The 14,464-nt window shown below is 36.3% G+C and overlaps 1 protein-coding gene across 2 annotated transcripts in view; it reads left to right on the forward strand.

Moving 5' to 3' along the window:
- MMS22L (MMS22 like, DNA repair protein) overlaps positions 1–14,464 on the forward strand; it is a 97,061-nt gene that overhangs the window by 33,644 nt on the left and 48,953 nt on the right. For both annotated transcript variants that reach the window (XM_082047628.1, XM_082047629.1), the window contains 3 exons: positions 4,126–4,245; positions 4,645–4,871; positions 7,239–7,748. In XM_082047628.1, the coding sequence (XP_081903754.1) occupies positions 4,126–4,245; positions 4,645–4,871; positions 7,239–7,748 (857 nt within the window). The remainder of the gene's footprint in view (positions 1–4,125; positions 4,246–4,644; positions 4,872–7,238; positions 7,749–14,464) is intronic.

Here is a 14,464-nt window from a genome sequence, read left to right on the forward strand (position 1 = left end):
GAGGCATCGGTTCATTATTTTTATTTTATATTTTATTTTATTTTATTTTATTTTATTTTATTTTATTTTATTTTATTTTATTTTATTTTATTTTATTTTATTTTATTTTATTTTATTTTATTTTATTTTATTTTATTTTATTTTATTTTATTTTATTTTATTTTATTTTATTTTATTTTATTTTATTTTATTTTATTTTATTTTATTTTATTATTTTATTATTTTTTTATTATTATTACTGCCTTGATCATGCAGTAGCAATGGCTGTGGTGGAAGCTGGAGTACGGAACAATACTTGTTACAACTACAGTTTTTACAAAAAGATATTTTGTAGTTGTTAGGAAAGTTGAAACAATAGATAGGGTATTAAAAGTTTGAAAAATCATGTTATACATGAACTCTAGCATTTGTTTATGTAGTCTTTCAGCTTTAAAGGTTAACTTTTTTTGAATGATTTCACAGCATATAACTGAATAAACATACTGTTCATATACATTAAAACTGTAGTGATGTCATCACTTATTGGATGCTTACCATTCTGTGAGAGAAACTGGAGAGGTTAAGATGAGACCAAAAAAAACCCTGTGAATACCTTCTTAGCCACCTTCCTGTGTTGCGTCTTCTTTATGTCAGCAACCTGAGAAACAGTAAGAGGCTACTTGTAGTTACATTTTTCTTCAAAATATTCGTCTTTTCTTGTGAATATTCAAAATAATAAACAAAGATTACTCTGAAGTTGAATATATGTAAATTATACAGCTTTCTGATGCCTCTGTTAAACAAGTATTGTAGACAGTTTAGGCAGCTAGGTGGCCACATTCAGATTTGAATGAGTCAGTCATGACACAGTAATATGAGGCAAATATCTGTTTTAATTTCCAAGGGCAACCACTGCTGGGATTAAAACAAACCCTAATTTGCCAAGGATGTGTTTGCAACTACTACCAACTGTTTAAGGAGCCATCTAATTAATTTTCTTTCTTATTTGTTTGTTATTTTTTTCTTATATTATGGAATCAAGAGCCTGTAGGAAATGCTCTTTGGAGAGCATTAGTCCCTATATGTGCATGCATGACTGCATGTAGGTACTTTTATTAAAAAATGCATCCTGCTTCCTACCCCTGCTCATCAACCATCTTGGCAATGTCCAGGAAGATTTTTTTTTTTACCAGTAGATGTGTCCATCTCCTGTGTTGCTCTGTCAGTTTCATGTGGCCACTCTTACCTTTTTTTATCCTTTTGTGTCTCTATTGTCTGCTGAGTGTTTTTGAGACCAGAAAATGTAGGAATGAGAAGCACAATGAGATATCAAAAAGTCAATAAATAACGTGGAGAAGCAGGAAAAGACAAAAGGAAGAATAGGGCTCTTTGAACAACAGGACAGTACTGATGATACTGCCCACCAACACTTGGCTTGAGTTTGTTAGTAAGTCCTACCTAAACCATCCTTTTCAGCATATATCCTCTGTTGCTTGTCCTGGAGGTGCACAGCTGTGCAAAATAAGACTAAATGATAGTGCCAAATCACTCATTTGCAAGAGAGGGAAGGAATTGCTGGTTAGAAATCTCATTTTAAAGTATATGAGAGCTTAAATACTACTTATGTTTAGTACATAGTATTTCCATTGACCTCATAATCCGCTTGTGCTTGTTGCTCCCTAACTTCAAAATCTTGTAGACTGTACATGTTTGGATGGAGAATGGGGGAGGAATGGAGATGAAATCAAAAATTCATAGTTATGTGTGTTCAAAAGCATCTGAAAAAGGTGCAGATCAGATATTTGCAATGTAAATTGATAATCTCTGTCCTACCAGTAACTGTTAATTTCTCTTAATGTAAGCTTCAAATGTTGTGTTGTGAAAAGATGATTTAATAGGCACTGCTGTAGATGTGGATTTTAAGAGTAGGGGAGCATCATGAAAGTCGAGAAAAGAACGGTCACCTTTGAGAAATTAGCAGAAGTTGGAGTTAGCTTTGACATCTTTAGGACAGCTAAGTACTGGGATGCAAAAATGACTAACTAATGCTAAATCTGCAGCATTTTTTGGTAGTTTCAGTGAAAGCAGTGAGTTTAGTGATCCCCAGCACATAGAGGGCAGCCCTTACGTGAACAGCAGAGAGCCTGAGCCACTCTCATCCAGCACATGCCTGATGCAGGAGGTGCTAAAGACTTCTGAGGAAGGTGCCCCATGTCCAGGTGGAGGTGGCAGAGGGGTGGGTGCTGCAGTGCCCTGTCTCCAGGTAGGAACTCCAGCTTTCTAAGGACATAGTCAGCCTCCTTCTGAGCAAGGAGGAGATGTGAAGGTGCTGTTCAGGGTTCAGGTTAGGTGACCAATGGACACGGGAAGCAAAGATGCTGCAAGCTGTAAATATTGCTGGAGCAATAAAGGATAACTCGGCAAGTGCAGAATGCTGCTGCCTTGGATATATCCTTTCAGATTCAAATAGCTGAGAGACTGGTGACTTTCACAGCCAGAAACTGCTCTCTTTTTTTTGTACATTTTAATGGACAGGGTTTAAGACAACTGCTTTTGTGACAGATCTCCCATCTGTATCACAAAAAAAGGACATGTATGGGGAAAGTGGTTACATGAGGTATTCCCTATTTGTCTTGTAATTTGGATTTCTGTTACTGGGCTAATAACAGAAGTAGAGCTGATTTACAATTCTGTTTGTACTACAAAATGAAAATTGTTGTACTAGGAATAGCTGTATTTGTATAGTAGGCAACATCAAAATGACTAAATTTATGGATTGTCAGTGTAAGATGAATTTGTGTTTACAAAGTTTTATTGTAAGTGAGAATCAAAAGCTTTTTTGTTTGTAAGAACTAATAGCAGTCTGTCTCTTTAGACTTCTCTCATTTTAGAAAAGAAATGCTTTGTGGTTTTTTTTCTGCCTCAGTTTGGTTATACCTTTGCTGTATTTTTTTAATCTACTCTAAAAGAGATACAGAAGCATTTGTTGGATTTCTAGGAAACCAATTTTGTTACTTCAGTAGGAGGTCATAAGAGAAATGTTTAGATATTAGTATCATTTTTATAGTATCTGGTGTTCCTCCCTTCTGCAATAAATTAAAAGCTGAGTACCTTAAGAGTTCTGATAGTATTTCCAGCCGTGCAAGAAACCATTTTAAGCAAAAGAAAAATGAGAGAATCCATTAATCCCAGGGATATTTGAAGTCTGGAGAACTCTTTCATATTGAATTTCAGATAATGCCTTCGGAACTATCTTGGTTTTGGAAACTGTTCTAAACCTGTTCTTGTTGAACAGATAAATAATGGTTAAAATTGAAGCTGCCCACAATACCATGTTTATTGTTGAATTAATTTAACTGAAGCAGTCATTGTTTGTTGAATTAGATTCTAAATATAATCCTATGCACAAATTACAGCTTTAAGAATAAGCATTCTCTTTCTAAAGGGTACGTGTTTTGGTGTGGTTTTTTGGTTTGGCTTTTTTTTTTATACATCTTCTGTAACTGGCTAGATCTTTCTAGCGAAATAGATAAGTTCATCTGCAGTTTTTTTGTTTTATATCAAGACTCTTGCTTTTATTTATTAAAAAACCCAGGAACTGTTGAAAACATCTGCAGTTCTGTCGCTTTTTTTGTATAAGATTGTTTCTGTGGAAGACTGCTGATTTAACTGTAAATGTCATTTATAAAATAAATAGAGGATCACCATTCATTTATAGGCATTTTTATTATATTTGAACTATTACTCTCTACATTTTTTAATCAGTCTCTTGAAGAGTTTCTTTCCTATTGTTTTTCTGTTTCTAGTGCTTTTCTATTGTTTTACATAACGTCTTGAATATATAACTTTCTATGACAAATGAAAATGCCTTTTCAGGTTTCAAGTTGTTTTAGAAATACACCACTTCAGAAGCCACATGCCCTGCATTAATTGTTCATGAGAAGGCAGACATGATTAGAAGTTATTGTAGATGATTGTTGTAATTGTTTACAGTGTTCTGAGAAAGTGTAGCACATAATGTTTTCCACATGAATGTGTAGCCAGGTAGACATAAGTTAATGAGTTATAGCTTTTTTGTGTAGCATTGAAAATGGGGAAGAAAAAAAAAAGCAGCTCCTACAATAAACTTTTTGTTCCTTTATCAAGAGTGGTGTGTTAGAGGAACACTTACGAATGCATCTTCAGTGCTGTTTGACTCTGTGTAGTTTCTGGGACTTGAACCTGTCTATTGTCAGCATACTCTGGGATTATTACAGCAAGAACCTGGTAAGTAGATGAATTTATAAAAAAATGTAGAATTACCTGTGGATGGTCCTTGATTTTAAGCTATTAATTCTGATTCTCTTCTAATCAAGCTTGACTGCCATACTTCTGTAAAACTGATTAGTCAATGGCGGTATCCCTAAATTTGATATATTTAAGAAATCATGTTTAAATATATGTTATGGCCCATTACATTAGGTCACAATAGAATGAATTATAATACATTTTTACTCTTACTTTTTGTCAGAACTACTGATTATAATTTCATGTAAAAGCACTTTGCACATAGTTACAATGCTTTTTTTTTCCTTTTATTTGTGTGAAGGATTGCATCTTATTACCTTTGGAATGTTAGCCTTTATTGTTACTTATAATGTTTTCTGGTTGTATTTACTCTTTTAGAACAGTTGCTTCACTGTTCCTTGGCTTGGTCTGAAGGGTTTGGCAAATATTAGTAAAACTTCTTTGGCAATGCTCGAGCTGGCAAAAAGTTGCTGTTGTGAACAGCAGATCCCCACCCTGTACGAGTCCAGCAACAGTTACTTCATTTTTCTCAGCATTTTGGCACAGCTGATGAAAGAAGAGGCAGAGAACGGTGGCGTGCATCCTTGGAAACAAATTAAAGGACGGTATGGCTGCTATTTAGTTTGTCTCATAGCGTTTAGTCAGACTGCATGGCCTTTCCAGCCATATGCCAAAGCAAGGTGGGGGGTCACTGTGCTCATGAGAAAGTGAAGGGGATGAGGAACCGAGGATGATTCATAATTTGAATAAGGCAGTTGGTCCCTGAAGCTTCTGCTGCCAGCTGAGGCTGTGACAGGGTCCACGAGCTGGGTCCAAGAATCACCTTGGCATCCATAGCCTGTGAAGATTTACTTCATCCCATAGGCCAGGACTTTAGCACACTGGCAGCCTGTGCAGTGGTACAACCCCATTGCCAGATAGGTAATGTAATTAAAGCACAGAAATTCTGTTTGGGCTGCAGGTAAGCCATGTGTTGTCAAAGAACATGCAGACTGGCTGTTGCTGGGCCTCCAGTTTCATTTATATTTTCTTTTTCATGGTTTCCAAAATTTCTCACAATATTTTTTTTGAGGATTTGAATTCTTCATTTAATTTTGAAACATTATTTAAGAGATATGGTCAGTCATGATATAAAAACCATAAAATATATATGCTCTAAATCAAAATTTTGATGTTTTATATACTTACTGAATCCTTAAAGCTTATAGTAATGAGATTGTACTGATCATTAAATGTGCTAATTTTTTTTTTCATTGGGTATAGGAGACTTAGAATTAGTTTGGTTTGGGTTTTTGTTTTAAAAATTATTAATAATAAAATTAATAAAAATTTTACTAAGTATTAAAATATTTTTGTATGCAAGTAATATGTAAAAATGTCGATGTACACTTCATGAATGAGTTGTAAAGTTCAGGTTTAAAAATTACGGCAACTATATAGAAACAAGTATGTTGTTGGATGCTAAGTCACTGTCTTGTTTTAGTTGGTAATTTTAATTAGCCTTCTCTGTTTTTGCTGAAAACAAATTATACTTACTTTTTGTGCTATTGTAGTTTGTTACTTCCCCTGATTTAAGAGGGGAAATAATAATACACAACAAATAGTGTGTCAGTCTGCTCAACCAGTATTCATCATTTCTACCTTGAATAAATCAATTATACAAGTAGCAAAATTTAACAGCCTACAGCTATGATTTTAGGATGAACTCTGTTTTCAGCAGCTAACCAAGCATTAATTGATGCATGACAAATGTAAATGCCTGTCAGTAGTAATTTACTACTAAACAACATTAATTGGATTTGCTGTAATTTTTGGTGGATAAATTTGATAACCTCAGCACCATTTCCAACTGTTTCTCCATGTGACAGAATAGGAAAACAACATTTATGGATATTTAACTACTGTATGTGGAATGTACTTTAATTTAAAGGTGGAAGATACACCCGAAGTTTTAAAGACACAAATGAAAAAGCTGAGCCATTTTCATCTTACTCCTCTCTTGTGGGGAGGAGTAACTTTATTTTAAACTTTATTTAAAAGTTCAGATCTGAGCAAAGGTCGCAGAAAAAATATCTATATAAAAAGATTTCTGCTTTTTGTTAGACACTTCAAAACTGCAAAATACCTGTGCTTTTCACCATCAGCTATGTATGACTTTAGCATTGTCATGTAAGCAACAGAGCTTTAAGTTTAACATCTTCCTGCTGGAGAGAGGTTTCTCTCCCAAATGCCTCAGTTTCCCTGTTTTTTCCGAAACCTGTAGTCCACACTCCATACAGTAGGTGTGCCATACAGGTCGGTACACACTTTGGCAAAGGACTGTGGAGAAAAGGAGCTTTCCATCAGAAATCTTCCACCCCTTTTACCGCAGTGATGGTTACACAGGTGACCCTTTGATTGCAGCAGCTCAGGGTGTATAATGTAGGAAGAGAAGTCGGTAGCTAAAGAAAAAGGGTCCCTGCTCATTTTTGTTTTTAATTTTCTTTGTGCCACCTGGAAATAATGGAGTTTTAGGAAAGAAGCTGTACAGGAATTGTTTGCTGTAGCTGAGAGATTACACTTAACAACAAATTACTTCATTTCCTAGCAGCCATCATGGGCTAAGTTTGATTGATGGGAAGGCACAGAATGGAGGACACCCATCACAGAAAAAGTAGAGAGTCTGCTCATAACTTTGTGCTCAACTTTGTACTAGAGGTTGGAAAAATGGGAAGGGTTAGGCTTTACTTGGGGTTGAAAAATCTTAGTGTATATCTTGTATTAGGAGCAGAAAATGCAATAGTATGTTTTTTCCAGTAGCCAAAAGCATAGAAGAGGGGAGGAAAAAAAGGATATTTGAAGTTTAAGGGTTATTGGAAGAGGATAACTGTAAACTAAAAGCATGAAAATACAATTTTATTCTATCAAGCAGAGAAAATTGCATACTCTAAAACCTTCCTGGGTTTTTTGTTTGTTTGTTTTTTTCAATGTAGAATTTATTCCAAGTTCCATCGGAGGAGAATGCAGGAGATGACAGAAGTGGGGCTGCAGAACTTTTTTAACCTGTTCCTCATGCTGGCAATTGTTGCAGAGACAGAAGATATAGTGAGTCGAGTGTTGGATCTTTTGGATTTCCTGACTCCATCCTCCATCACCATGTCTCAGAGAGCTCTCATCTGGAGAGGTCATTTTGCTTTCCTTTTGATTTATGTTGAGAAGAACATGGACATCAGTGTCCTAGCTGAGAAACTCTCAAATGCTTTCCGTGAGAAGGCAAAGGAGTTTTTAGTAACCAAAAATGACTACACACAAAGACAAAATCTCTGGACTCTACTTTCAACCTACATTGATGGTGTTCAAGAAGTGTTTGAGATCAGTTGCTACTTGAGTCTTTCTGAGGAAAAGTTGCTAAATGATGGCTTTACGATGCTGCTGCCTGCTTGTCGAGGAGCTGAACTGAGCATGGTCCTAAATTTTCTTCAGGTTGTTCTAGCCAGACTTCGGTAAGTTATTTAGCTAAATTGTGCATATAGACTGGCATACTGGTTTTGTGTTTAGTGCTAAACTGTAGTTCATAGTAATTCCTTACTGAAATGAAGGCAAAGGAAAGAGAAATCTCTGGAGGATTATGAATGATATTTCAAAAATCCACCAACACCTCACTGAATTCAGCATGTTAGAAGTGTTTCCTTACTATTTTAGGACACTAGGTTTGACGTCCCTGATATTTTGTTACGAATTTGTGGCTGTGCAGAAAGTTACACGGTTGTTACTAATATTTCAGGCAATACCATATTTCTTTTGGCACATGAAGTTTCAGAACTAATATCTGTACTAAATTACTTCACTTAGGGAGGGTTTGTGTTGTGGGTTATTTTTGTTTGTTTGGGGTTTTGTATGTTTGAGGGTTTTTTGTTTGGTGGTGTTTTTTTTTATTTTTTTGGTTGTTGATTGGGGTTGTTTGTTTTGGTTTGTTTTTTTTTCTTTTCAGTGAATCTTTTCCAGACTCTTTTTTTTTTCTCTTTCACCAAGATTGCAATCAAATACATCAGTTATGGAGATTTAAATAGTTGTCTGTGGCTCAATAGGCAAGAAAAAAAAAAAAAAACATATTTTACCACTGCCAGGCCGTTCTGCTTTGATGTACTAGTTCAGCTTTCAGCATCCACAATGCCCTTCAATAAGCATATTTTTGTCTCCTGATGCCTTTGAGTAGTAGTCTTCCAGTTTGAAGGCCAAACTGCTTTTTTTTTAGTAAGATATTAAGAGGCACCAATTGATCTGCCATTACTTCAAATGTACAAGACTGAAATATGTGGAAGGAGCTGTGGAAGACAGCATAATAGGAATAGTGAGGCCTGTATGCAAGATCTCACTTTAACTAGGTTCTTTGTTATTGTCTAGTAGTTTGACTGCAGCTGTCAATAGCTTATACATCTGAAGACAGCTGTTTTTCAGGCAGTCTTTTGAAAAAAGATGAAGCACAAAAGTAAGTTTAGTTGATTTATTATTTATTATTTCAGTTCAACTGAATGTATTTACTGGAATAAATTGGAGACTTCAAAAATACTTTGACATATTCTCCATTAGCTAATACACAGCATTTCTTGAGTTGTTTTTAAAGATAAAATAGGGAGAAATTTAAGACTAGCGAAAAACTTGCTGGTTTCATAACCTGGCATTATTTTGAAGCTTTCCAGAGCTGGGGGTTATGTGGCCCTCCTGTAATACAGAGATGGGGCGTAGAAGTTCATTACAGACTTCAGATCATCACAGACAAGGTACAGCACAGTATCTGTACTGCTTCTTACAAAAAACAGGTCTGCCGAAATATTCAAATTACCAACTCAAATGCTAGTTGGTATGAGAGACATTATCAGAGCCTTGTTTTTAACAGTTCTGTATTTCATCGTCTGTATTTATACATTTGTTTAGTGTTACCTGCCTATTTATCCCGTCTACAGAGAAGCTTAATTCCTTAACACTTATAAGACACTTAGATCTTTATGTTGTATGGAACAGGAAAGTATTATGGGTTCTCTCTCCCACTTTGACAGACTCCCTGAAAATAGTCCTCTGTTCGCATACAAGTGAAACAACACTAAAACCACTTTCTTGGTTCAGAAGTTTTGGTTGTCTCTGTACCAGCCAGATGTTAAACTATTATTGGCTTAAGCAGACTGATCAGGCCTGGTCTGTCTGCAAACTTGCATAGGATGAAATGGCTCAACACTATTCTCTCTCTTTTTTTTTTTTTTTTTTTTTTTTTTAAATCCAGGAAGATGTAAGATAGTAGGCCTTTCATAAATGTAATTTTTATTTACACTGTACTCTAATAATTTTATAACTCTGTGACAGGGAATTTACAGTTAGGAAGGAAGTAGGATCACTGATTAAAGAGAGAAGCAGCTCTCCTCTAGACCGTTAGGAAATAATAACTTCATGTAACACTTTCTGCTAACCCTAGATGATGGCTCACAGGAGCATTCTTTATTGCTGATTAAGTAGCATTACCAAAATACTGACTTGGTTACATCAACTAAATGCCTTAGTATTTAAAGCTTAAAATTTCAAATAGTTTTAGCAGTACCCTTTTAATGTATCCTGTTGGATTGCTAGAATCACATTCCAGATTTCCCAGTTGCTTTTATTTGAGGATACTCTAACAGTGGCAATCTTTCATTTCCAGAGTGAGGTGTAACCAAAAGCTCTTCTTTAATTCATGCTTCTATGGTTAAGGGTCTGTCAGCATTTCCATTATAAACCATTATTTTCAAGGGTTTGTAACATGGCAGTGAAAACTTGCTCTGGGCTAAAACTTGGCATACAAGGTTTTGAAAGTGTGCTTGTTTTCTTTCTTTATTCTTAAAAGGCAACTAAAACGAGACCCCCACCTTCATCATTTTTACACTACTGTGTTTTAAAATAACCCTTTCCAGGTTTTTCTTGTGTTTTTCTTGTCTGCTAGAAAAGTACTGGTATATTTTCATAGTTGTAGTTACCTATGCTTAGACTGTTCTAAATAAGTTTTTTTAAACTTTTTTTTTTTTTTAATCATTATGATAATTTTAGTGTCCATAGATTTAAATAGAACTATGATTTGGCAGGATAACTCATTATATTAGCTTTTGATATGTGGTGAGTGGATAATTGGAAACAAGATGCTACTTGCTGGCACTGCCAAGTATTTGATCTTCATAGTGAGATTCAGTATGAAGTGTAAGATTGTATTTTAATACAGTCTTCTTTTTAAAAACATATGTAAAATCAACAGTAAACAATCAAGAAACTCCACAAAAGCACTTTCTTCCTATGTTTACTTGGAGCATTCAGCGTCCAGCTCAGACATAAGTTTTCCTTCATTTTTTTTTTTCTGTTTTTAAGCAGTATTTTAGAATCTTCATTTCTTTTTTCATCTTGTTTAATGAAAGGTAAATGCAGAATGCTTGCCCATGTGTGCTTTCATTTGTTCCAAATATCTAGCATTACCTGTCATCTGAGTGCCTCATAACACAAAAAGAAACCCTAGGTTAATAAAAAACACAGGCATGTAATGGACTTGACAGAAGGCACTGTAAAAAACGGACACAGATAAATCTGCCAAGTGCCTGGAAATAGTAGGCTCCATCATTGCAATATGTTATTCTTAAAAGCAACACTTGAAATATGTTAAAATGTCTTTTATTGTAATCAAGTATTGCTCTGACATAAGCTTTCTTTCATTATCATCATCCTGGCATTTGGGTTTTGTAGGGTATTATCACTGAGTACAGGATTATACAAGTACATGCCCAGGTGTGAAGCCACTGCTGTACTCAAGACATCTTTGCTTCATTTCAGTGAGACTTGCTACTGATTCCCATAAGAGAAATAACAAGTACCACAAACCTAATAACATAATAAATGGTAATTTTTTTTAAAAAAAACAATCCTTGGGTATTTATGCCTATTTGTTCTGCCAGTGTTGAAGGGCATGAAGAGTTGTTGAAAATTTCAGTGTGTAAATTCCATAAGCTCTTCTGGAATACTAACCAGCTGAACTTGTCTCCAATTAAAAGTTACATTAATAACTGGGCCATGGATAACAGCAGAGCCAGTTGGTTTTGTCTGTTAGAGTGTGCCTAGCTTGAGGTTGTGAGAGAAATCATGATGGGAATGGATTATCCAGTATATCTTTGCTATGGAAATGTACAGTTATTTGTAATTTTTTTTTGTGTTATACTTGCCATCAAAACAGCCTGTGGGAAGCTTTCTGAGACCAACAACAGCTTCTCTTCCCCTCTCTCTTACCATGTAAATCAGCAGATAAACTCTGGAGAAGAATAGAAAGGTCCTCCCTACTCCCTCCTTCTTTTCTTCCCCCACAGGGGTTTTAGTGTTAGTATTTGTAAAATGCATTTTCAGATGTTGAACTTCTGAAGAACGTATCTAGAGGAGTTTGGAAGAGCATGAGTCTTCTCTTACCCATCGCATCTCATGAGTGTATTTATTGCTACTGGCTGTGATGTCCTGATAAGCAGAGAGTGCAACTCTGTGACTAAACCACTGAACCACAAGTCAGAAGATCTTAGTTTGGCACTGAGATCTCCCAGGTTTAATGAATGACCATTAGAAAGTAATTAAAAGTTGCTATAAACTTCATTTACATGTGTGGAAAAAGGACACAAGTCCTTCATTTTGGACTTCACAGCAGAGCTCTTACACTTGTGGAGCAAGCATGCCTCCTTGCTGTGCTAACTTCACCTATGGTTTAAAGTATTTTTCGGGGTGTTTTTGAAGTTCAGTTATTCCATTAATGAAACTTAGGTTTGAATGAGTGTGAAGAAAATCCAGACTCAAAATGTTTTAGAGCATGGGAAGCAAGCACAGCTTTACAATATAGCAACGTTTTGAAAAGCCTGCTTTGTCTAAATCCTTAGAAATAGTCTTTTACCGTCTTCTGTGGGAATACTGGATGCATCCTTAGCCACCGTTGTTGCCTTAAGATGTGGTTCTGGTAATTAAAACTGATTTTTTTAATTTTTTTTTTTTTTTTTACTCTTTATGTGGCATTTTTAGTCTGGTTGTGTGTGGTTTTGTTTTGTTTTCCCAGGATTTTTTTTTTTTGTCTAAAATAATGTTTTATATCTTTGTCCCTTGTATTGTGATCTTTAAAGATGATGAGCTAAAACTTATGGCGTTTTTATTTTATGTCCTCTGCTCTGAGAGTATTACTATACAAAGGAATAGAATGAGATACAGTGTGCCTTGGAGTTGTGTACTTAATTATTTTGCTTATAGGAAGTTCCTGTGTATGTCTAGCATTGGTTCAGTGTGGGGGTGGTTAGTAGGTCCAGAGAGGTTCTCCTTCCCCTCTACTCTGCCCTGGTGAGACCACATCTGGAATATCGTGTCCAGTTCTGGGCCCCTCAGTTCAAGAAGGACAGGGAAGTGCTGGAGAGAGTCCAGTGCAGGGCAACAAAGATGATTAAGGGAGTGGAGCATCTCCCTTATGAGGAAAGGCTGAGGGAGCTGGGTCTCTCTAGCTTGAAGGAGACTGAGGGGTGACCGCATTAACGTTTACAGATATATAAAGGGTGAGTGTCACGAGGATGGAGCCAGGCTCTTCTCAGTGACAACCAATGATAGGACAAGGGGTAATGGGTTCAAACTGGAACACAAGAGGTTCCACTTAAATTTGAGAAGAAACTACTTCTTCTCAGTGAGGGTGACAGAACACTGGAACAGGCTGCCCATGGGGGTTGTGGAGTCTACTACTCTGGAGACATTGAAAACCTGCCTAGACATCTTCCTGTGTAACCTCATCTAGGTGTTCCTGCTCCAGCAGTGGGATTGGACTAGATTATTTTTTCGAGGTCCCTTCCAATCCCTAACATTCTGTGATTCTATGAGAGCTGAATAATTGATTAAAATCAATTTCATATTGGTGTTTAAGATGTAGTAGAGAGCATCTGCCTTAGGAGGGCAACAAAGCTGGTGAAGGGGCTGGAAGGAATATCTTGTGAGGAGCAGCTGAGGACTTTGGACTTGTCTGCTTTGGAGAAAAGGAGGCTGAGGGGTGACCTCAATGCTTTACACCTTCCCGAGGAGGGGATTTGGAGAGGGAGGTGCTGAGCTCTTCTCCCAGGGAACCAGTGACAGGACGTGAGGAAATGGCTCAAAACTGCAGCAGGGGAGGTTTAGACTGGACATTAGGAAGTATTTTGTTACCAAGAGGGTGGTCAAACACTGGAACAGGCTTCCTAGAGAGAGGTGGTTGAGGCCCCAAGCCTGTCAGTGTTTAGGAGGCATTTGGACAATACCCTTGATAATTTGCTTTTGCTGTGGTCAGCTGTGAATTGATCAGGCAGTTGGACTTACATGATCATTGTAGATCCCTTCCGTCTGAAAAATTCTGTTCTAAAATCACTTTAAGAACAAACTGAAGCAACAGAAGCTGTCAAATGACCTTCTAGTTGTTGATGCCCAAACAAAGACAGTCTTGCTAGACACTGAATGTGAAGAAACTAAAGTCTAGTACTCAGACATCAATCATGAAGATGAACAGCTCTGTCCTCTGTGCTACAGATTGAAACTTTTCTGTGTTTCATCTATGGTATCCACTCTATTAACCAAAAATTAATCTACATAAGCTTTCTGTGGCCTACCTGACAGCAGTACAAGACTTACTGTTGTGAAAGTGTAAATCCACCAAAAAAAAAGAGAGTAAAGTCATATGCAAGTATACTGAAAACCTGCTGCTTAGGACCCTGCAGTTGTTTAGAGGAAGATGTGCTCCCTGAAGGACATGAAGCACTGATTTGTTTTCTGATGGAAGTGTCTCACTTTTGAAACTATTTTCCCCAAATTAACTTTCCTCTCAGTTTTCCTTCTTTTATTCTTCACACGGGGTGTGAGAATGGCTTTTCATATGGAATATTTTTTTTTTGTTGTGGATGTTAAACAAAGAAATACTTTTGCCAGTAAAACCATTATATACGAGTAGTCTTCTAATCTCTTAATTTTGATTGTTTCTTCGTTACCTTACAAGATATATATTTCTTCTCTCTTTAGGATATCTCTTGTCAGATTTAAGGCTTATTTAAAATGAAAAGAAAGCTGAAGCAATTTTCTTTATTCCATTTCAGTCTCCTAAGGCCTATTTCCCCCTGGTGAGCTCATAGCAACAGGGGGGTTTAAGGGAATTCAGCTTTCTGCAAATTAATGTCTCACATCATGA

The sequence above is a fragment of the Streptopelia decaocto genome (genome assembly GCF_964273445.1).
Source record: "Streptopelia decaocto genome assembly, chromosome: 3".
Classification (NCBI taxonomy): Eukaryota; Metazoa; Chordata; class Aves; order Columbiformes; family Columbidae; genus Streptopelia; species Streptopelia decaocto.